This window comes from Coregonus lavaretus (genome assembly GCF_964263955.1).
Source record: "Coregonus lavaretus genome assembly, chromosome: 5".
In the NCBI taxonomy this organism is placed as follows: domain Eukaryota; kingdom Metazoa; phylum Chordata; class Actinopteri; order Salmoniformes; family Salmonidae; genus Coregonus; species Coregonus lavaretus.
Genome location: NC_139992.1, coordinates 46,026,557 through 46,049,621, shown reverse-complemented (window position 1 = coordinate 46,049,621; position 23,065 = coordinate 46,026,557). Strand labels below are relative to the sequence as shown.

Sequence of the window (23,065 nt, the reverse complement as noted above, 5' to 3'; positions counted from 1 at the left end):
TGTTTTCTGTTCAGTTCAACATGTGCTTAACACATGTTGTAGGCATAAAGTGCTTGATTACAACAAAACGAAATACATGCAAATATCACTTATATTTGACCAAATATAGCTTACTATTGTACACATTTTTTACTTTTATATGGGGGACCTTTATTATGAAGGCTGAAGGAATTTACCCGGAAGTGATACTCTTATGGTTGCCAACATTACACAAAAAGGAGCTGGAATCAGATGTCCTACAACAGATTGCACAGTAAACACGCGTGGATATGCAGAGTGCACATTTTAATTAGGTAGCCTATTTGCACAATATATAAACCTTTGGATTATGCGATAAAATTACCTGCAGAGAACAATTATCTATCACCGGATAGAATGCCAGAGCGAATTCAGAGTGATACCAGAGAAAGAGGGGAGTTTCTCATATACTTTTAGCCGGAGGACTGCGGCTGGAAAGAGGTAAATGGATTTTGTAATAAGCGCAGCCAATGCTTTACCCATCATAGAAGGCCACTACGCAGTACAGCGTTAAGAGCGAAAAAAGAGCCCAACATAACTCAAGTATGATGGTGCCTATAGCTGGAAATGTAACATTGCCTGTGGTATAGCCAATGGATTTTTATTGAGTTAATTCATCTGTGTTGTTTCTACCAAGAGAAATATACACCCACATACATTTTGGGTGGCCTCATATTAAGTTCGGTAAAAAATTAAAGTCTGAATCACATAAAAGATATTGCCAAATGGGATTAGGGGAATTTTGGATGTAGGGCCCCCTTGGGTAGGCTATTTGACCAAAACAAATCTCTGACTATCTGGATTGGTTGCAGAGAAAATACCTTGCCACTTTGAATGTCTATGGTATTTATATCATAAGAAAAAGTGTGTGTGGTCACTAACTCGCTTCAACGTGTCAGCAGGACCTGAAAAATGCTACAAATATATATTAAACATTGGTGAGCGATTTGTATTTATTTTTATAAATGTATCCAATGAGGCCAACAAGTAGCAAACTTGTGAAATGCTCCAGCCCATGTGAAAGTTCTGTGTGACACAAGGGGTTGGATTCAATCAAACCTGTCATCATGTTCATGCAATAGGCTTTGTTTAAATTACAGTACTGTGCCATTGCATTCATGCCATTGTATTCATTTTTTGTGTGTTTCAGCCTGAATTTAAAAATGATTAAATTGAGATTTTGTGTCACTGGCCTACACACCCCATAATGTCAGGGAAATTATGTTTTGAGAAATGTTTACAAATTAATTAAAAGCTGAAATGTCTTGGTCAGGAGTAAAAATGTGCTTAATAAGTCACATAATACGTTGCATGGACTTAATCTGTGTGCGATAATAGTGGTTAACATGATTTTTGAATGACTACCTCATCTCTGTACCCCACACATACAATTATCTGTAAGGTCCCTCAGTCGAGCAGTGAATTTAAAACACAGATTCAACCACAAAGACCAGGGAGGTTTCCCAATGCCTCACAAAGAAGAACACCTGTTGGTAGTGGGGTAAAAATAAAAACGCAGACATTGAATATCCCTTGGAGCATGGTGAAGTTATTAATTACACTTTGGATGGTGTGTCAATACACCCAGTCACTACAAAGATACAGGTGTCCTTCCTAACTCAGTTGCTGGAGAATAAGGAAACCATGAGGCCAAAGGTGACTTTAAAACAGTTACAGAGTTTAATGGCTGTGATAGAAAACTGAGGATGGATCAACAACATTGTAGTTACCCCATCATATTAACCTAAATAACAGTGGAAAAAAGGAAGCCTGTACAGAATACAAATATTCCAAACATGCATCCTGCACTAAAGTAAAACTGCAAAAAATTTGGCAAAGAAATTAACTTTATGTCCTGAATACAAAGTGTTATGTTTGAGGCAAATCCAACACAACACATCACTCTTCATATTTTCAAACATGGTGGTGGCTGCATCATGTTATGGGTATGCTTGGCATTGGCTAGGAATAGGGAGTTTTTTAGGATAAAAAAAATGGAATAGAGCTAAGCACAGGCAACATCCTAGAGGAAAACCTGGTTCAGTCTGCTTTCCAACAGACACTGGGAAATGAATTCACCTTTCAGCAGGACAATAACATAAAAAAAACAAGGCCAAATATATACTGGAGTTGCATACCAAGACGACATTGAATGGTCCTGAGTGGCCTAGTTACAGATTTGACATACAGTACCAGTCAAAAGTTTGGACACACCTACTCAAGGGTTTTTCTTTAGTTTTACAATTTTCTACATTGTAGAATAACAGCGAAGACATCAAAACTATGAAATAACACATATGGAATCATGTAGTAACCAAAAAAGTGTTAAACAAATCAAAATAAATTTTATATTTGAGATTCTTCAAATAGCCACCCTTTGCCTTGATGACAGCTTTGCACACTCTTGGCATTCTCTCAAGGCACTGTTCCTTCTATATTTCACAATTTTGCTATTTTATTTGACAGTGGGGAAAAAAAACACATTTTCAGGCCAAAGTATTAATGCTGCTTTTTTTAATTGAACCTTCCGTCTCATTTCTTTGTTTGATGTGGCAGTGCTGTTTTCTGCTGACTAAGTTTGTAACAAGTTGGAGTCTGAGTCCCTATTGAGCTTCTTGCCAAGGACATATAGAGTAGCACTTAATTTCATGCTACATAAGTTACCAGGTATTTACTGAAAGTTACAGGGTATATAACCAATTAATTGTTTGTTTCTTTGGGATTCATTTAAACAGGTACCGCTAGGCACCATTAGGCACCATGCCATGTTGTTACCAGTTATTTACCAGAAAGTAACCATTGTTATTACATACCAGTAATTTCCTATTAAAGCAGTAGAAATAGTAGGCCTATTGTCAAATAAAGACCCACTGGAAGTGGAACTACAAGTTGTAAAAGGGACAGCAGAAGGGGCAGTAGGTAGCCTGGCGGGTAAGAGTGTTGGGCCAGTAACCGGAAGGTTGCTGGTTTGAATCCCCGAGCAGACTCGGTGAAAAATCTGCTGATGTGCCCTTGAGCAAGGCACTTAACCCTAATTGCTACTGTAAAGCACTCTGGATAAGAGCGTCTGCTAAATGACAGAACATATTTAAAAAAGTTGCAGAAAAAGCAAACACTCACATCTTTTCAAATTGTGGCTGTGTGCTCTTACGATTTAAAACAAGTCCAATATATTTCGGTTTGGTTATTTTGCCCTTCACAAGTGAACAGCTACTGAATGATTTACATGGTATGACAATGTGCAATCAAACACAGACAACCCACTGAACTCCAGCAGACTACTGGAAGTGCCAACACGTGTTTGTACTGTCACTGACAAACTTCCAGGCACTTTTCTGCACTTATCTCCTCACATCAATACACTGTCTGTGTATGGGGCTGTGTTAGACGTGACTTTTCATTGTGTCACAGTTCAAAGCTCTTTTAGGATTTATACTAATCTGTGAGGTAAAGGCCTGTGAAACTGTTTTAGGAGTATGAGACTGTATTCAGGCTTGTAGCACAGCCGGTGAACGACACAAACAAGGGTTCATCCCTGTTAATGGTGACATACCTGATGAGTGGCATCACAGGAAATGAGGCATTGTTGGTGTTATACGGGCGGATTTGCTGAATGTTATCAGCAGTGATTAAGTATTCTAGCTTGCCAATAAAATACTGGGAAGAGGTGAGCGGAGTCATACAGTACAGCTGGAGTGAAACGACACTAGAAAACATCCTTTGCTAAACCTAAAAGAGCAGACCAGCTTTGGGGATGAAGTACTTTTTATAGTGTGGGTTTTAGCTAAAACAAATATAATTGTCAGGGGGTCCAACATCTTTGAGGGGTTACCAGAGTTGTACAGTGGGTGGGGCTGAAACAGTTGTTTTCAGGCAGCTTCAGACATCAAGAGATACCCCCAGGTTTAGGCCTTTACTGAGGGCTGACTCCCCCGCACTGTAGGCCTCCTCCCCCCATGTGGTGAGACTGAGTATGTTTCTCCAGAGTCGTGGGTCTTATTTCAATGCTGGAGTGCATACACTGGGCTAATTACAGGTGGCCTACCAAGACCCACAGTTGGAATTAAAGTTCATCCTTAAAATAAACCAAAGGAATGAGGACTACTTTTAACAACATACATGGAAAATGTGACAAAAACACATTTACTTGAAGAACAGTGCAGATGCAGAGTTTGGTAACAGAATGACTGTTTGTGCTGTTTGCGCCGTCATTCTGTTACCTAACATTGCATCTGCACTGTTCTTCAAGTAAATGTGTTTTTGTAAAATTTTCTGTGGAAATTGTTAAAAGTAGTCCTTGTGCATAGAGTTGTATGTTTCGTTTAACTTTTAAATCATTGGTTTTTATTTAGCATACATTTTAAAGTGAAAAATGGGCTAAAACTCCTCTCTGTTGAGCATAGCTGGAGGGGTGTTGGAAGGTTGCACATGTTTAGGGCCCATTGTTTTTGGATGAAACTATTTTTTAAAGGTAAAACAAAGGGTACACACTCCATATAACAACAGATGATTAGCTAAGCTAGTTATTATTTCAACAAGTGTGTCTTGAGGGTCTACACACCACGTCTTAATCAGTCTGTGAAAGGCCAAGGTGGAAAACCCGCCATATACTGTGGCGCTCTAGCCGGACAGGAGTTGTGTACCCCTGCCTCTCACCCATGCATGGAATCTCTGATCTAGATGCTGTTATAGAGTAGCACAAATTGTTAGCCTACTTGAACTCCCTTGTGAAATCCTCCTCATACAATAAGCTCACAATAGTGGCCTAGTACAGGGTTTCCCAAACTCTGTCCTGGGGCCCTCCTTGGGTGCATGTTTTGGTTTTTGCCCTAGCACTACACAGCTGATTCAAATACCCAACTCCTCATCAAGCTGTGATTATTTAAATCTTCCTAATATTGAGTTGCATCCCCTTCTGCCCTCAGAACAGCCTCCATTCGTCGGGTGGTGGACCATTCTTGATACACAGCGTTGCAGTTCTTGACACTCAAACTGGTGCGCTTTGCCAATTCACCCTCTGAATGGCACACATACACAATCCATGTCTCAATTGTGTCAAGGCTTAAAAATCCTTCTTTAACCTGTCTCTTCCTTCATCTACACAGATTTAAGTGGATTTAACAAGTGACATTAATAAGGTATCATAGCTTTCATCTGGATTCACCTGGTCAGTCTATGTCATGGAAAGAGCAGGTGCTCCTAATGTTTTGTACACTCAGTATATTTATATTTTATTATATTTCGTGTATTACTAAACATTTTGAAATGTAAACATTTTCAATATTGAGCGCCTTACTAAGAGGACTATTGAGAACCCAGATGAACTTGTGAAAACACATGACAGATTGCATGCTGTGGTCTGTTTACTACTACTTGGCTTTCTCTGCCCCTGTTGTCAACATAAGCTCCTCTTCTTACAGGGTTAACAGCTTATTACTCTCCCCAAGCTGCTTACATTCAACTTTTGAGGCTCCACATTTTCTCACTAGGAGCGATGCAGTGAAAGATGATTTGGCGGCCAGCCTGAGTGATGTGATTTTAGCATGTGACCAACAGAGTGAGAAGATTTAGCCATGTGTCTTGGTTCACTACTCCTATTCGTTAAGGTTGGCCTTAATTGGAAAAGGCGGCTGTGCATTATTTTACAAAACAACGTTCTGAACCAAACATGCAGATTCAAAAATCACTTTTGTTTTTACGCTGGTATTGTCACCAGTAGTGGAAGATATGGTTTTGATCAAGTCTGTCGACTACAATAGACCACCAGACTGTTGTATAAGTAGCATCAGTAGATTTTTTTTTTTAAAGGCACATTTTGTATTTTAACTTGAAGATACTTCACATGGTGTCCTGCTGAACTACCCCTGGTCTGCTGAAATTGAGATTCATTAGAAGCTGCAGTCTTTCCCTCCAATTACTCCATGAGGCACTAATCCCCCCCCCCCTTCAGAGCAGACTGTTAGAGATCTGGACAGCCACACTTGGCCATGTGGAGCTCTACCATGTGTCTCTTCTTTGTACTGAACCCATCCAAAACACAAGGTTCTAAGCATGTGCTTTTGTTATAATTTGAGGCAAATCTTCCAATCTTCAGGTAAAGTCATCTAGTAAATCTGGCCAAGCAAGACTAGCCAGTACCACCCTGTCAGTCCAACAATGCAACACTTCAGTGAGCTCATTCAAGCATCCTGTGATCTTTCAAGAAAAGGCCTACTAGGAAAGGTCATTTATTTTTGGAAACTCTTGAAGCCTATGTAGTGGAATTGATTTGAAAGTTAATATTTTCCAACTATAGATTAAAAGCCAAGTGCTAGTATTTTTCTAGGAGCAGCATTTGCTCAGTCATTTCCAGCACTGAATAAGATCAGGAAATAGACTCTCGCTGTGCCCAGCGAGTCACTGCAACGGCACAGTAGATTATTGCCTCATTAACCTCACTGGGTGACTTCAAATGAACTTCTCTTAACTGAGTGTAAGGCTAACAATCTACTACTAATAATAACCTCCCCTGATTCTAACAAAACTAAGAACTCTCTGTGTGGCAAAGTGCATTTCGTTTCCCTCTTTCTTTCATATTGGCTCACTATAAATTGAAAACTGGGCATCAGTTTTAACATTAGTTGACCATACAGTGGGGAGAACAAGTATTTGATACACTGCCGATTTTGCAGGTTTTCCTACTTAAAAAGCATGCAGAGGTCTGTAAGTTTTATCATAGGTGTACTTCAACTGTGAGAGACGGAATCTAAAACAAAAATCCAGAAAATCACATTGTATGATTTTTAAGTAATTAATTTGCATTTTATTGCATGACATAAGTATTTGATACATCAGAAAAGCAGAACTATTTGGTACAGAAACCTTTGTTTGCAATTACAGAGATCATACGTTTCCTGTAGGTCTTGACCAGCTTTGCACACACTGCAGCAGGGATTTTGGCCCACTCCTCCATACAGACCTTTTCCAGATCCTTCAGGTTTCGTGGCTGTCGCTGGGCAATACGGACTTTCAGCTCCCTCCAAAGATTTTCTATTGGGTTCAGGTCTGGAGACTGGCTAGGCCACTCCCACTCCAGGACCTTGAGATGCTTCTTACGGAGCCACTCCTTAGTTGCCCTGGCTGTGTGTTTTGGGTCGTTGTCATGCTGGAAGACCCAGTCACAACCCATCTTCAATGCTCTTACTGAGGGAAGGAGGTTGTTGGCCAAGATCTCGCGATACATGGCCCCATCCATCCTCCCCTCAATATGGTGCAGTCGTCCTGTCCGCTTTGCAGAAAAGCATCCCCAAAGAATGATGTTTCCACCTCCATGCTTCACGGTTGGGATGGTGTTCTTGGGGTTGTACTCATCCTTCTTCTTCCTCCAAACACGGCGAGTGGAGTTTAGACCAAAAAGCTATATTTTTGTCTCATCAGACCATATGACCTTCTCCCATTCCTCCTCTGGATCATCCAGATGGTCATTGGCAAACTTCAGATGGGCCTGGACATGCGCTGGCTTGAGCAGGGGGACCTTGCGTGCGCTGCAGGATTTTAATCCATGACGGCATAGTGTGTTACTAATGGTTTTCTTTGAGACTGTGGTCCCAGCTCTCTTCAAGTCATTGACCAGGTCCTGCCGTGTAGTTCTGGGCTGATCCCTCACCTTCCTCATGATCATTGATGCCCCACGAGGTGAGATCTTGCATGGAGCCCCAGACCGAGGGTGATTGACCGTCATCTTGAACTTCTTCCATTTTCTAATAATTGCGCCAACAGTTGTTGCCTTCTCACCAAGCTGCTTGCCTATCCTGTAGCCCATCCCAGCCTTGTGCAGGTCTACAATTTTATCCCTGATGTCCTTACACAGCTCTCTGGTCTTGGCCATTGTGGAGAGGTTGGAGTCTGTTTGATTGAGTGTGTGGACAGGTGTCTTTTATACAGGTAACAAGTTCAAACAGGTGCAGTTAATACAGGTAATGAGTGGAGAACAGGAGGGCTTCTTAAAGAAAAACTAACAGGTCTGTGAGAGCCGGAATTCTTACTGGTTGGTAGGTGATCAAATACTTATGTCATGCAATAAAATGCAAATTAATTACTTAAAAATCATACAATGTGATTTTCTGGATTTTTGTTTTAGATTCCGTCTCTCACAGTTGAAGTGTACCTATGATAAAAATTGCAGACCTCTACATGCTTTGTAAGTAGGTAAACCTGCAAAATCGGCAGTGTATCAAATACTTGTTCTCCCCACTGTATGTGAAGGCTCACTTAACATCCTTGCCTGCCTTCATTATAAACTGAACCCCTTTAAACTCTGATGACAGTGAGCCATTTGGCTGCCACACTCGCTGTTTGGTGACTGGCTAAGGTTTCGTTGCATATGCAGCTAGAAAGGTAAGTCTAGGCTCCAGTTTCAGGTGTTGTGAGTAAGAAATGTCAGTCACATTTTAAACAAGCATTGTAACAAGTGTTGTAAACATACCCAGTTTTTGGGAAATTTTGGGAATTCTCTGAGCTATAATTCTAAGTAGGCCCATCCTAGGAACTCCTCTGCCAATGCCATGCTGTTTGTGATGCCATGCCTGATATCTGCAGCTAGCCTCCCAGCCTCAGAACTGGGTCAGTAGCAGTTCATCTCTGCCTGATTCATTACTCCAACCTATGTCACCAGGAAATGAAGTGATTTTGGCTGCCTGGGGATCTGTCTGTACTCAGTAAAGCTGGCGTCAGATTAAGTGTAATTTTAGAAGGGCAGAGAGTGGGGCAAGTCTGTGGTCTTCCTGCTGAGGGGCTTACCTGGGCAAATCTCACCCGCTGAATATGGCTGAATGGCATGTCTTGGAAACGTGGACATGCAATTCATACAATGCAACGGTTGGGGATGGAGATATTTGACAAATGACTGATGATGCCGACTGCCAATCAGCAATCAGCAATACTATCCATTTTCTTTCCAGTACAGCACCCAAACATTTTAATTCCAATTAATTATTTGCATCAAAATGAAATATCACTTTCTCCAAGGGATATGTTGAGGTAAAATATTGACATTTCCAGTTTTCCACAATTGAAAGACTAGCCGCCCACTTTGACATTTATATTAGCTTTTTCAAAGGACAGAGTTCCCTTGGCTTGGTTTCAGAAGCATGAAGGCATCGTCACCATACCAACAATTAGTATAAAATACAGCCAAAACATTTCAGTACAATTAGGCTGATAAGCTCTATGCAATGGAGAGCTGGTAAATGAAAGAAGATCTCCGTTAAATCTAAAATCCTTAGTTGCTACATCCATTTTTGGACTTCTAAATTAAAGATACACAGTGCCTTCAGAAAGGATTCACACCCCTTGACTTTTTCCACATTTTGTTGTGTTACAGCCTGAATTTTAAATTGATTAAATTGAGATTTTGTGTCACTGGTTACAGATAATACCCCATAATGTCAAAGTGGAATTATGTTTTTAGATTTTTCTTTTTAAATTAATAAAAAATGAAAAGCCGAAATGTCTTGAGTCAGTAAGTATTCAACCCCTTTGTTAGGACAAGCCTAAACAAGTTCAGGAGTAGAAATGTGCTTAACAAGTCACATAATAAGTTGCATGGACTTACTCTGTGTGCAATAATAGTGTTTAACATGATTTTTGAATGACTACCTCATCTCTGTACCCCACGCATACAATTATCTGTAAGGTCCCTCAGTCGAGCAGTGAATTTCAAACACAGATTCAACCACAAAGACCAGGGAGGTTTTCCAATGCCTCGCAAAGAAGGGCACCTGTTGGTAGATGGGTAAAAATAAAAAGCAGACATTAAGTTATTAATTACACTTTGGATGGTGTATCAATACACCCAGTCACTACAAAGATACAGGCGTCCTTCCCAACTCAGTTGCTGGAGAGGAAGGAAACCGCTCAGTGATTTCACCATGAGGCCAATGGTGACTTTAAAACAGTTACAGAGTTGAATGTGTGTGATGAGAGAGAACTGAGGATGGATCAACAACATTGTAGTTAGTCCACAATCTGTAGCGGTGCGTGGGTAAAATCACTGGGAAAGCCAAGCCAGGAAAAAGAAAGCCATATTACAACCTATGTGATAATTGCGTTGTTTGCTTTAAAATCTTAGTTCATATGCCTTGACACCGTGATATATAGGCCTAAGGCAGAGACAAGGAGACACAGTGGCAGAATAAATTCACAAAAAAATCAAAAAACCGGAGAGCAACCCACAAAGCATATTGCATATAGAAGTCCACAAAGCATATTGCATATAACAAACAGTTGCATGACCTACAGCAAGTTAATGTTTCTGACATTTTTGGACTACTAAACAACTATTGATTTAGAACCACAGAGTTACCTTAAGTCGCAAAGAAAACAGGAGCTGCCTCCACTATTCCAGCACCATTTCAAGTTCAACATCATCAAATCACCTATGCTTAGTCTAATACAGTGACAACTAAAAAAGACCAAAAACAATTTAGTCCAGTCAACGTAAGCTAATTATGATGTGGCTGCCCATGGTTTAGATTTTTGTGTGGGACTGTGCACGTGCGCTTGCAAGTAGAAAAAACATGTTGACTCACCCTACTTGTAGAGAAATGCCAATGCTGTCCTCCTCTCTTTCATGTTGACGAAATGGTCTATGATACTGTCATACAGAACACGCTTTTATTTTTTGTTGTCCTAGAATACCTGGCTAAAATGCTTGCTTGCTAGCCAAATTTCCTTTCATGGGCAACGTTAGCGAGTTAACATTAACCTTCTACATCTAGTTACATATTGAACTAACATCCTCTCAGTCCAGGGGCACAATGTATGATTTATGGTTGGACCAGAATCGCCGTTATCATTGGCCAGTATAGAGAATTAAGTAAAACCACAAGTCCAAATCCCTATCTCTATCCATGGCTAATTTAGGAAAGGGACAATTTTAGCTAGCTAGCTAGCCACCGAAGGACAACACAACGAGATGGAACAATTCAAGTTGTTTCTGTCAATGAAGTATCGGATAGGAGTGAAGCCAAATCCAAACTCGCTTCCCTTGACACTTTTCTTTGGTGCGCCAGGACCATTGGTGCACCAGGAACATTGGCTATTATCTTATACTTTTTTTATCAAGGGAGGCCAAATGCTCGCTGGCATAACTTGCATTCAATGCTACCGTCGGCAACAATGTCATACTCGTTTTGACCAGACAGCATCAGATAGATGGCCTACACATACAGAGACAGAGGGGCGCTGTTTCGCTCGCTCGGATGCTGTCTCTTGTGAGATACATTCAGCCTCTTGCGAATTGAAGGACAATTATGAAACTCAGAGAGACGAAAGATCAATAATTTTTTCTTGGTCAATTCTTTTAATTTAAATTGGGTTCTCTGGCAAGACTTGAAAATGGCTGTCTAGCAATGATCAACAACCACCTTGACAGAGCTTGAAGAATACACAAATAAAATCATGTTCAAATATTGTACATTCCAGGTGTGCAAAGCTCTTATAGACTTACCCAGAAAGATTCACAGCTGTAATCGCTTCCAAAGGTGATTCTAACATATATTGACTCAGTGGTGTGAATACTTGTGTAAATTAGATATTTCAGTATTTCATTTTCAAGAAATTTGCAAAAATGTCTAAGAACATTGTGTGTAGATGGGTGCGAAAAAAAATAAATTTAACCCATTTCGAATTCGGGCTGTAACAACAAAATGTGGATTAAGTCAAGGTGTATGAATACTTTTTGAAGGCACCAATTGATCCTTGAATATAACTTATAAATGCCTCATGAGTTTAGTTTAACTGTTGGACCCCATCATAACCAAAAATGTAAACTTTTTTTTGCTCCAATGTTTGTAACCAATGTAAATGTAAACAAACACTTTAAAGCCTCCACATTGTTAAAACTATAATTGTTCATATCATGGATGGTCAGTCCTTGCATCCATAGCGCTATGAATTTGAGAGTGGTTACATTTGTCCAGGCCCATCCCTCAGCTTTTTACCAAAACAGAGGCGGGGTGGACACTTTATTGTTTCAACTGCGAATTCTAGCTTGAAGAGGGCTCTGTTTGGCCCCTTACAATCAACTGGGGGATAAGACTCGCACCAAGACCCAACCAGGCCAGCCCAGGCAATATTAACATACAGATAATGTGGCTTCTGTTTTTATCGTCCTTTGCTGCGGCTGTGTTTTTTTCTATGATTCTGCAAATGTGTCTGTGATGGTCCTCTGTAGCTCAATTGGTAGAGCATGGTGCTTGTAACGCCAGGGTGGTGGGTTCGATCCCCGGGACCACCCATACGTAAAAATTTATGCGCACATGACTGTAAGTCGCTTTGGATAAAAGCGTCTGCTAAATGGCATATTATTATTATTATACGTAAAAATGTATGCGCACATGACTGTAAGTCGCTTTGGATAAAAGCGTCTGCTAAATGGCATTTATTTTTTATTTTATTTTTTATGTAAGCCAGAGTCTGTGCGTGTGATGAGTATGTGTAGCTGTGACGGTCATCAATTGCTGAGGCGGAGTAAACATGCTGAATGATGTCATCGTGTTCAATGTCATCCGCTGCACCACTGCTTTCCTCTCTTGGTTAGCAATTAATATGCCTGTAGTGCTTAAAAATATAATATTACCCAGACAAACCCTGCACTGAGGAACTGTGTTACCTCTAGCTTTGAAAAGGAGAGTTTATGCTTATCCACAGACTAGTCCACTCCACTCTGACCATATTGTAGAAAAAACGTGAAGTGACAGAAAAGCATGGATTATTTCCTAATTACCAGTGAAGGTTTGTTCTTTCCCAGAGCTGTGCCAACCAATCCGGTCAGCTGTGTTGGGGCCTTACAAATCCAGAGGCCAGTTGCCATGGCGAGATATTGTTTGCATCCAGTCATGCCAGCACTGCCCATGTGGGCGGTCCCCTCGTCAGCATGCTTCTTTGTTTGTGTGCCACTTGTTAGAACAACCCCCCTCCTCTGTGAACACATCCTTGGACCCTTTAAAGTTCTCTCCGTTTTGCATTGGTCTATCACTCCTGTTCATCTTTGGTTTTACCAGTGGAAAATCTGGAATAATATCTGTTTATTTTATCAACCGTACTTTTAATGGATTAGTATAGTATTTGGATTTCCTATTTACTAAATAAATAACTAAATTAACTTCATAACAAGCAACAGCATGATATCCAAGAACAATTTATTCTGTGGCTCAACCACAGCAACTTCTATTCTCACATTTTCTCTCCTGTGAAGCTTTGCAAAACTGCAGACCTTTCACCCTTCTGTGAGCTTACTGTGCAGTAGAGTCCCTCCCCTCCCCCCGTCTTCGAGGCATGGAGAGAATGCAGGTTGTGTAGAGGGCCAGGCTAAAGGGAACCCTAAGTTTAGCTTCAGGTTTTCAGTGGAGGCCAGACGGACTTAGACGACCACCCTTCCTGGGTAAACTGTAGATACTGTAGTCCCTCAGCTGTCAGGGAAAGCAGGCTTCAGCCATGTGCTCGGACCCTGAGCAGGGAACCACCAAAGACCAAGGAGACCTGCCATCTTGAGGTCATCATGCTACACAATCTCTTGCCTTTTAGACTGGCGCCATGATTGAGTTATAGTCAAGGTAGGTCTGTACTGAAGAAAAGTCCACATTTTCCACTCCTGACTGAAAGTGAATTTGGTACCACCAGAATGTGGTTCCACCAGAATTGAGGTATTAAGGAAAACACACTATCAAATGTTTTATGCATGTAGCTATACTATTTTGTCTGTGTAGCATTCAAATACTGTAAGTAGGCTAAATGACGCTCAAGGGCTCAAGTTTCTCACTGCCAATTCTGAGGCTGTGCTTGCATGTGGTTGCCTAATACCCAGTACTAAGTGATAATCTTATGATGGAGGGGCGAATGACTTCAGCACACATATTCTCATAGATGTGTCCATACCAAATTAGGAACACACAATATTGGGTGTATGTGGTCATTGTTAGTTCAACTTGGGTCAGAACTATGATTGAGTGTCAGTTGGCATTAAGACAGTAACACTAGTACTGTATTTGATTAGCGATGTTGTGTCATCCATTACAGCCTATTTACCACATTGATAATAATTGATTATGCATTTCACATTGTTTAATAACATCTATTATGGCATTAGGCATCCCAAATTACATCAACATTCTAATGAAAGACAGATGTTTTCTACAAAGCCAATTTGGAGAGGGTTTTCTGAGTCGGATTACATTTATACATGATCCACCAAAGAACCATAACTGTTGATATTCACCCCAAACAAATACTTTGGCATTGAAGAAATAACTTTGGTCTAAGTGCTAATTCATACATTTTGTAGTCCTTGTGTACGGGTGCTGAAGATGTCAGATGTGAGGAGTGTGAGCCTTACAGGATGAAGTAACATGGGGGGGGGGGGGCATATTCAGAACATGTCGATTTGCCCCCCCCCCCCCCCCCCCCAATAATGTATTTAAAAATATATATATACAGTGCCCTCTTTAATTATTGGGACAGTGAAGCATTTTTTTTTCTTTTGGCTCTACTCTAAAAGTTTGGATTTGAAATCAAACAATGACTATGAGATTAAAGTGCAGACTGTCAGCTTTAATTTTAGAGTATTTTAATCCATATTGGGTGAACTGTTTAGAAATTACAGCACTTTTTGTACATAGTCCCATTTTAGGGGAGCAAAAAGTATTTGTTCCCATATTATAGCACACAATGACTACATCAAGCTTGTGACGGTACAATATGTACACCACAATTTTGCTCTTGTGAAGTAATGACATCCTTCACCCTTAGCAGTCGAGCTTGTTTTTCCATCGAGGCTCTCAGTCGAAGAAGGGTGGTTTCAGTTATACTTAACACATGACAGATGTTGAGAATAGAGGATGGAGAGAGAATCTCACAGGGAGCTCCTCAGTCTGACACCCAGCTCCTGCCTTCAGAGGTCCTGTAGTCAAGATTCTATACCCCAATCTATATTTCTCAGTATTCCACAAAGGGTATTTTTATGATCTTATCAAATGCTTGAGGAATATAATTTATTAGATTGGAAAAACACCAAACTTCTACATTGTATCATATAATCCCATATCCTTACCCCCTCCTCTGCCCCACAAAATAAAATGTCCATGTGAACACGTACCACCTCACTCTCCTACCCCTGAGCTGTGTGCAGCATGGGAATGGTCCTATTTACAGCCAGTTACCAGGCGGCTCTGGCCTGGGGATTCTGCAGTAACTGTCTACAGTTACAAATCACTCTGCCAGTTCCCAGTGGAACACAACACCGCCTCCGGGCGTCCAAAGGCCTGTAGACATAGGGTGGTGCCCCTGAACGGCTACCTCAGTCAGGGAAGGCCAAAGTAACCAGAGGCATCTTGGAGGGATACCCATGGCAGGATGGTGTCAAACCAGAGGGAACGTGACAGGGAATTGTTGTGTGGCTGGCAGCAGGTGTGATGGAGATGCTTAAAGAGGCAAGGGAGCTGTTGCCGCCTCATGTGTCATTAGGGAGTTAAGGATCAGAAGGTGTATAATGGGACGAAACAGGAAAACGGATGGCCGTTCCGAGAGGGATAAAAAATGATGCTTAAACTCTGGGAATATGTGTTTTCCCTGGCCCGGGAGGCTAGCGGTTCAGATCTGCACTGTTGCATCTGCCTGATGCCTTGCCAGGTCTGTAATGAGTGCCTTTCAGCTAAGGTGCTTGTGTCAGCAGTTTAAAGGGTTCCTCATGCAAGCGACCAGAGAAAGCTTTCCCGTAGGCATTACCAAATAGAACCGCCATCGTCAGATAGGGCCTTCGAAACAGACCGACAGACACTGCATTAAACCCATTATTCCATTGATTAAATGTGTACCTCGAAACCAGAAACTGCAACAGAATTTTTTTTAATCTTGTCTCATCGCTGCAACTCCCCAACGGGCTCGGGAGAGGCAAAGGTGGAGTCATGCGTCCTCTGAAACATGACCCGTCTAACCGCGCTCCTTAACACCCGCCAGCTTAACCCGGAAGCCAGCCACATCAATCACGGCCGGTTGTGGCACAGCCCGGGAATGAACCCGGGACTGTAGTAACGTCTCTAGCACTGCGATGCACTGTATAAGCTTTTTTCTATCCCCGTAACCCGCAACGGTTTGGAAATTCAATGCTCTGATTCTATGGGATTGGCTGGCTGCCAATATTGACTGTAGCAGTAATAAGAGAGGAATATGACAAAGCAATAAGACAATAGAGCAGGGTCCTGGGGCCCCCCCTGGGTGCACCTTTTGGTTTTTGCCCTAGCACTACACAGCTGATTCAAATAACAACTCATCATCAAGCTTTGATTATTTTAATCAGCTGTGTAGTGCTAGGGCAAAAACCTAAATGTGTACCCAGGGGGAGGTGGCCCCAGGACCGAGTTTGGGAACCTGCACTAGAGTAGGTGTGTTATTGTGATTATTGGTACGGCTGCAATGTGGTCAAAGGTACGAGGCGATGTTGAGTGGTTTAATTCACATCAATGAACTGGCATCTTCTTTACTGTCTCATCTCACTTGTAGTCAACAAGAAAGTTGTGATTTCCCAGAACCTCTGATGTGTACATTTGGGAACTACGTAGGCTAGGCCTACTGAGTAAGATGGATAATTTAGCATTGTTTGTGAGTGTCTGTATTTCAGTGTTTGTGTGTGTGCATTTTGGAATAAAGTGTACACACAGAGCTATATAGTAAACCCAGCATTTGACAGTCTCTCTGTTCTATAGAATGCTGGAGAGATCCTGTGTAGCGCCCCCTTGTGTGGAGGAGGAATGACGACGCCCCCTCGATGAGAGCCATGGAGCTGAAAGTGTGGGTGGACGGAGTGCAGCGGATCGTGTGTGGCGTCACAGAGCTCACCACATGCCAGGAGGTGGTCATCGCCCTGGCCCAGGCCATTGGTGAGTCAATCCATCAGCAATATTGTCCAAAAAAGAATTAAAGGGATAGTTCAAGGGATAGGTTGAAAAATAAGATCAAACTAAAGTGAACTACTGTATCCCTTTTAAGCCTTACCACAGTTCGTGTAAGAATGCATCCTTTCACAGGACACTAGCCCCACCCCCATAACCTTAACCTCATGGGATTGAGCCACACCCACAACCTATCTGATTAGTCAAATCAGCTGAATCCTCACCTATCTTCTAATGATTCTAATGTGGAGCGTTTTGCCACATCCACAGTGCATGCAGCATATTTGACAGTCTGTTTCTGAAAGATGCTAAAGATAGTGGAGTGCACCAAGATGAGAGTTGACTGGGAGTGAACAGAAATGGTGAGAATCAAGATGAGCGTTGACTGGGGTGGACAAAGATTGTGAGAATCAAGATGAGTTGACTGGGAGTGAACAGAGATTGTGAGAATCAAGATGAGCGTTGTTCTGGGAGTTAACTGAGATTGTGAGAATCAAGATGAGAGTTGACAGGGGGTGAACAGAGATTGTGAGAATCAAGATGAGCTGTGTTGGGATGATTCATAGATGTTGTGTCATTGAGATGCGCGCTGAGGAGAAGAGAGAACTACATAATGACTGTATTGTAGTCCCATGATGATACTGAGTTTATGTATGAGAAGCTATTTCCCCAGCCACATCTAGAGGCAACAAAATAAGATTTAAAGAATCTGTCTGTTCCCACCGCTTCTAGGTAGAAATAGCTGTAGAACCAGCATGGAGCCACTTTTAAAGGTTCACCTCTTTTGCATTATGGAGATGTACTGTACAGACCTGTACTGAACTGTCTGTGTGAGTATGGCTCAGCCCGACAATACCCTGCTTTTATTCGACTATAGCCATGAAGTGCATTGAAAGGCTGGTCATGGCTCACATCAACAGCATTATCCCAGAAACCCTAGACCCACTCCAATTTGCATACCGCCCGAACAGATCCACAGATGACGCAATCTCTATTGTACTCCACACTGCCCTTTCCACCTGGACAAAAGGAACACCTACGTGAGAATGCTATTCATTGACTACAGCTCAGCGTTCAACACCATAGTGCCCTAAAAGCTCATCACTAAGCTAAGGACCCTGGGACTAAACACATCCCTCTACAACTGGATTCTGGACTTCCTGACAGGCCGCCCCCAGGTGATAAGGGTAGGTAACAACACATCTGCCACGCTGATCCTCAACACGGGGGCCCCTCAGGGGTCGTGCTCAGTCCCCTCCTGTACTCCCTGTTCACCCATGACTGCATGGCCAAGCACGACTCCAACACCATCATTAAGTTTGCTGATGACACAACAGTGATCACCGACAACGATTAGACAGCCTATAGGGAGGAGGTCAGAGACCTGGCAGTGTGGTGCCAGGATAACAACCTCAACGGCCAAGCTTCCTGCCATCCAGGACCTCTATACCAGGTGGTGTCAGAGGAAGGCCCTAAAAATTGCCAAAGACTCCAGCCACCCTAGTCATAGACTGTTCTCTCTGCTACCGCACGGCAAGCGGGACCGGAGCGCCAAGTCTAGGTCCAAAAGGCTTCTTAACAGCTTCTACCCTCAAGCCATAAGACTCCTGAACAGTTAATCAAATGGCTACCCGGACTATTTGCATTAACCTCTACCTACATGTACATATTACCTCAATTACCTCGACTAACCTGTGCCCCCGCACATTGATTCTGTATCGGTACCCCCTGTATATAGCCTTGTTACTGTTATTTTATTGTTGCTCTTTAATTTTAATTTTTATATTTTTTAACTTCAGTTTATTTTAGTAAATACTTTCTTAACACTTATTTTTCTTAACTGCGTTGGTTAAGGGCTCTACACCTGTTGTATTCGGCGCATGTGACAAATAACATTTGATTTGATTTGATACTGTTTTAAATTCATACTGCTGTCATTTCATACTGTTTTCATTTCATACTGTTTTCATTTAATACTGCTGTCAATTCATACTTTTTTCAGTTCATACTGTTTTCAGTTCATACTGTTTTCAGTTCATACCGGCACAGTTTTTCACTTGCACTTTGCACTGCTTAGAACCAAAATTCTGTGGAGATGTCATGGTTTACATAGGTCATTTGTTTTTAGAGAAAATACTTGGAGGTCCTAGAGGTAGCATGTAAGGGTTAAATGAATCCATTGGATTTGTACATGCTATTCCATTGTGATCCATGCACAGATGCATGATTGTAGGACTAACAGTTAAATGCTGTGTCTTTTCATCAACAGTACAGGAGTTATGGTCCAAGGCCTCTTTTGTATGTGTTCAGTCTTTTGTCTGGCCCAGGCCACTTTGATGTGAAAGGCCTTCAGCCAGATTCAGCTGTAATGACAACTGTGTTCCTTTCACGGTGGTTCTGCTGTTGAGAGGGGAAAGACTGTGGCTTGTGCTCTTATCTGCAGCAGAACACACACACACACACACACTGATTTGGGGCTGGAGGAATTTTATTGAACCGTACTCCAACCCTAGCATGAATGGGAACTGAACAACTGCTCCGATATTTGAATAGAGAAATTCCTGTTGGGTTCTTCCTGGAAAAAACAACCCATTACTCTGAAAACTGCACAGTGCCCGCCCACTAAACTGTGTCTGAAAGCAAGCGGGGTAATTGTGAATGGATCTGCCATAGAGTTTCCCTGTTCTTAGCTGAGGTGAAAAATTCAGATTAGGGTTGGGATAACAATGACAAAGTCAATGGTAGATGAACTCTGTAGTCTGTTGCTACTGCAGAGTGTAGTCTAGCTACTGGTCTGTCTGTAACTGTTCACCGTTTTGGTATGTGGCAAGAAATAGCAAACAATGTGTTCTTTCTCAGCCGTGTGACTACTGTACATTGGTAATCTAAGCTCAGTTACTTTGTAAAGCTCTATATGAATCCAATTAATTAATCGGATCAAATTATTCTCTCTTTCCCAGGGCGTACTGGCAGGTACACGTTGATCGAGAGATGGCGGGAGACAGAGCGCCACTTGGCCCCGCATGAGAACCCTGTGGTGTCCCTCAACAAGTGGGGCCAGTATGCCAGCGACGTGCAGCTGGTCCTCCAGCGCACCGGCCCCTCCCTCAGCGAACGTCCCAACTCCGACGGCTCATCCCGCATCCCTGAGCGCGGCCTCTATCGCCAGAGCCTGCCTCCTCTGGCCAAGCTACACCCGGCGGCCAACGACCACTCGCTCAAGCGCCGGGAGCCCAAGCGTAAGTCCCTCACCTTCACAGCTGGGGCAAAGGGCCTGAGGGATATTTTTGGGAAGGGCAGAGATGCCGAGGCCAAGCAGCAGCAGAGAGTGCTGAACCAGGGCAGGGGCGTGGTGTCTGTGCCCCCCAGTCCAGCCCGGGAGCTGGCGCGCCTGGTCCAGCTGCAGAAGGACAAGCTCCAGCTGCTGGAGAGCCGGCTGCAGGGCTGCGAGGCGGAGCTACATGGCTGGGAGAGAGGTGGTGGTGATGGTGGTGTGTGCGTCGAGGGTGTCAGCGTGCTGGAGGAGGAGCTGGTGCATCTGGAGCAGCAGCTGCGGAGGAACGAGGTAGAGATGTCGGAGGAGGAGTTCTGGCAGAACGAGCTGCAGATCGAGCAGGAGAGCGAGCGGCAGCTGAGGGAGCAGCTCCAGGAGCTGATGGGACGGGTGCGGGAGTGCGAGGCCCGGCTGGGGGAATACCTGACCCGTATTCAGGGCATGGAGGCAGGCCTGGAGCAGGAGACTGAGATGAGCAGGCAGGTGGACGAGGAGGAGGCCCGGGCCCAGCTGGGGAAGGTCAGGGCGGAGCTGGAGCAACAGGTTCAACACAGAGTGCAGCTGGAGAGCAGCTGCAGGGCTGTGGACCGCTCACTGGGACAGTCCAGCAAGAAACTACAGGTGAGCTTTGATAGAAATACAAATATATAGGAAAACATTGATTGTACATACACAAATTCAGCGTTTTAGGCAGGTGCTGGAGACACTGCAATCTACGCTCCTATGTGCTTTGACTGATGAAGACTTAAGGGTTGAAACAGCAATAGAGAGAGAAGTGCCATACTAAAATGTACCATTGATTCCTAATGGTTTTGAAAATAATACATGATGTACATAAACAAACACCTTATGTAGAATAGGGTTGTAAACAACAACATTAATCATTGATTGGAGGACACAAACACCTTATGTAAAATAGGGTTGAAAACAACATTAATCATTGATTGGAGGACACAAACACCTTATGTAAAATAGGGTTGAAAACAACATTAATCATTGATTGGATGGTGATTATACTGTGATGATACCTTTTGCAGAAATAAATATAATGAACTAAGACATGTAAGCCCATTTTACAGGGCTGCATAATGTCTGGAATATATATATATATATTTTACATTCGTCTGGCGCTGATGAATATTCGTTTGGATTCATGTCCTTGACAAAATCATGTTTACAATGAAACAGAACTGTTTATTAATTCAAGCATGGTTTCTCACTGCCTGGGAAGAATGTTGTTTTTGAAGTTACTGGGTTTGATTGAATAGGGCCCTACTGTTTTTAGTAGGAACATTTTGGAAGCCTCTTATTAGTCCCCATGATGTAACGTTTACTTACAGGGTGGGGTACACCACATAGGCTGCGTTTAGACAGGCAGCCCAATTCTGATCTTATTTTCACTAATTGGTCTTTTGACCAATCAGATCAGCTCTGAAAAGGAGCTGGTGTGAAAAGATCTGATGTGATTGGTCAAAATATCAATTAGTGGAAAAAATATCAGAATTGGGCTGCCTGTCTAAATGCAGCCATAGAGTGGGCGTGAGGTTAAAAAAAAGAAAAAATATTTGGGTGGTGAATTATATACTACTGGTGATTTTGGGGCCTGAAAAGAACTACAGATCTACTCCACCAGACTAGACTTCCATTACTCTTTCCATAGAACCAACTCTTCCTTAGCTGGGGCCTAGAATGACCGCTCCTTTATTAGTGGGTTTAACCACCTGCAACATGTATGTTACCGTAAACTGTCTGTTTTTAAAGGTTCTCAATGCAACAATTCCACCTGCAAATAGCCTTAAATGTAAGGGAATACAATTCCACGAGAGAAAAATATAATATTTTAAACATCGTATGAATCTATAAAATTGCTTGTTAGCCGTGAGTGGCCAGACGGGCCCCCATCAGTGGACAAACCGAGTATACAGGGAAGTGGAACTGTGACAGTAGAAACTGCAGGGGAAGTCAATGACTTGTTGACTGGTTGTTTGTTGCAGGAGAAGGAGCAGGAGTTGGAGCAATTGACCAGGGAGCTGAGACAGGTGAACCTTCAGCAGTTCATCCATCAGACTGGCACCAAGGTCACTGTTCTACCAGCCCAGCCCAATGACCAGGATAATAACACAGGTACACACAAATATTACAAAGCATCCTAATCAGATTGTTTTTGCCCAATCTGGGCTCAGACATTTCAAACATTGTTCTATTATCCAACACTACCCCCTAGTGGAAGTTAATATACCATCTTTGGTTTTTGTAAAGCTCATTATATGGCTAGTAATGTCACTTTTTGTCACACCACAGTCAAATCTACACACTAACTGCTCAACCTGAAAGTAAGAATTATAATTTTTTAAAATTAAAAATACCACTTAACATTGACTTCTTGATGACTTCCTCCTCCCCCCTCTCTCCAGGCTCGCTGAAACGGCTGGGCTCCTCCCGCCTCCTCCCCAGTGACCTCCGGGCTCTGCAGAGTCCAGTGTCTTCAGGCCTCAACCCTGAGGGCATCTACGTCTGACCCCTGACCTTTACCTTCTGCTGGCTACCATCAGTGACCCTCTGCTGGAATTGAGTTGGCTTCTCCCCTGGAGGATCCATCTCTTATCATCTCCATTGGAGCTCCTCCAGAGGAGGCTGGTGGGAGGAGCTACAGGAGGACGGGCTCAATGTAATGGCTGGAATGGAATCAATGGAATGGTACCAAACACATGGAAACAACCATTACAATAAGCGCTTCCTCCTGCAGCTCACCCCACTAGCCTCCTCTGATCTCCACCCTGTACTCCCACAATGCCATCCTTCCCATTCCTCCTCTATGAGATCCCTCTCTCTCCCATGAGAACACACA

General features: G+C 42.7%; 1 protein-coding gene across 1 annotated transcript; it reads left to right on the top strand.

Moving 5' to 3' along the window:
• Positions 1–421: 421 nt before the first annotated feature.
• LOC311129852 (ras association domain-containing protein 8-like) lies at positions 422–22,735 on the top strand (the record flags this gene model as incomplete). The annotated part of the gene is made up of 5 exons (XM_084162352.1): positions 422–459; positions 16,758–16,931; positions 19,904–20,838; positions 22,212–22,341; positions 22,632–22,735. Exons 2-5 carry the CDS (start codon positions 16,820–16,822, stop codon positions 22,733–22,735), a joined length of 1,281 nt encoding a protein of 426 aa, XP_084018478.1. The 5' UTR covers positions 422–459; positions 16,758–16,819.
• Positions 22,736–23,065: the final 330 nt, after the last annotated feature.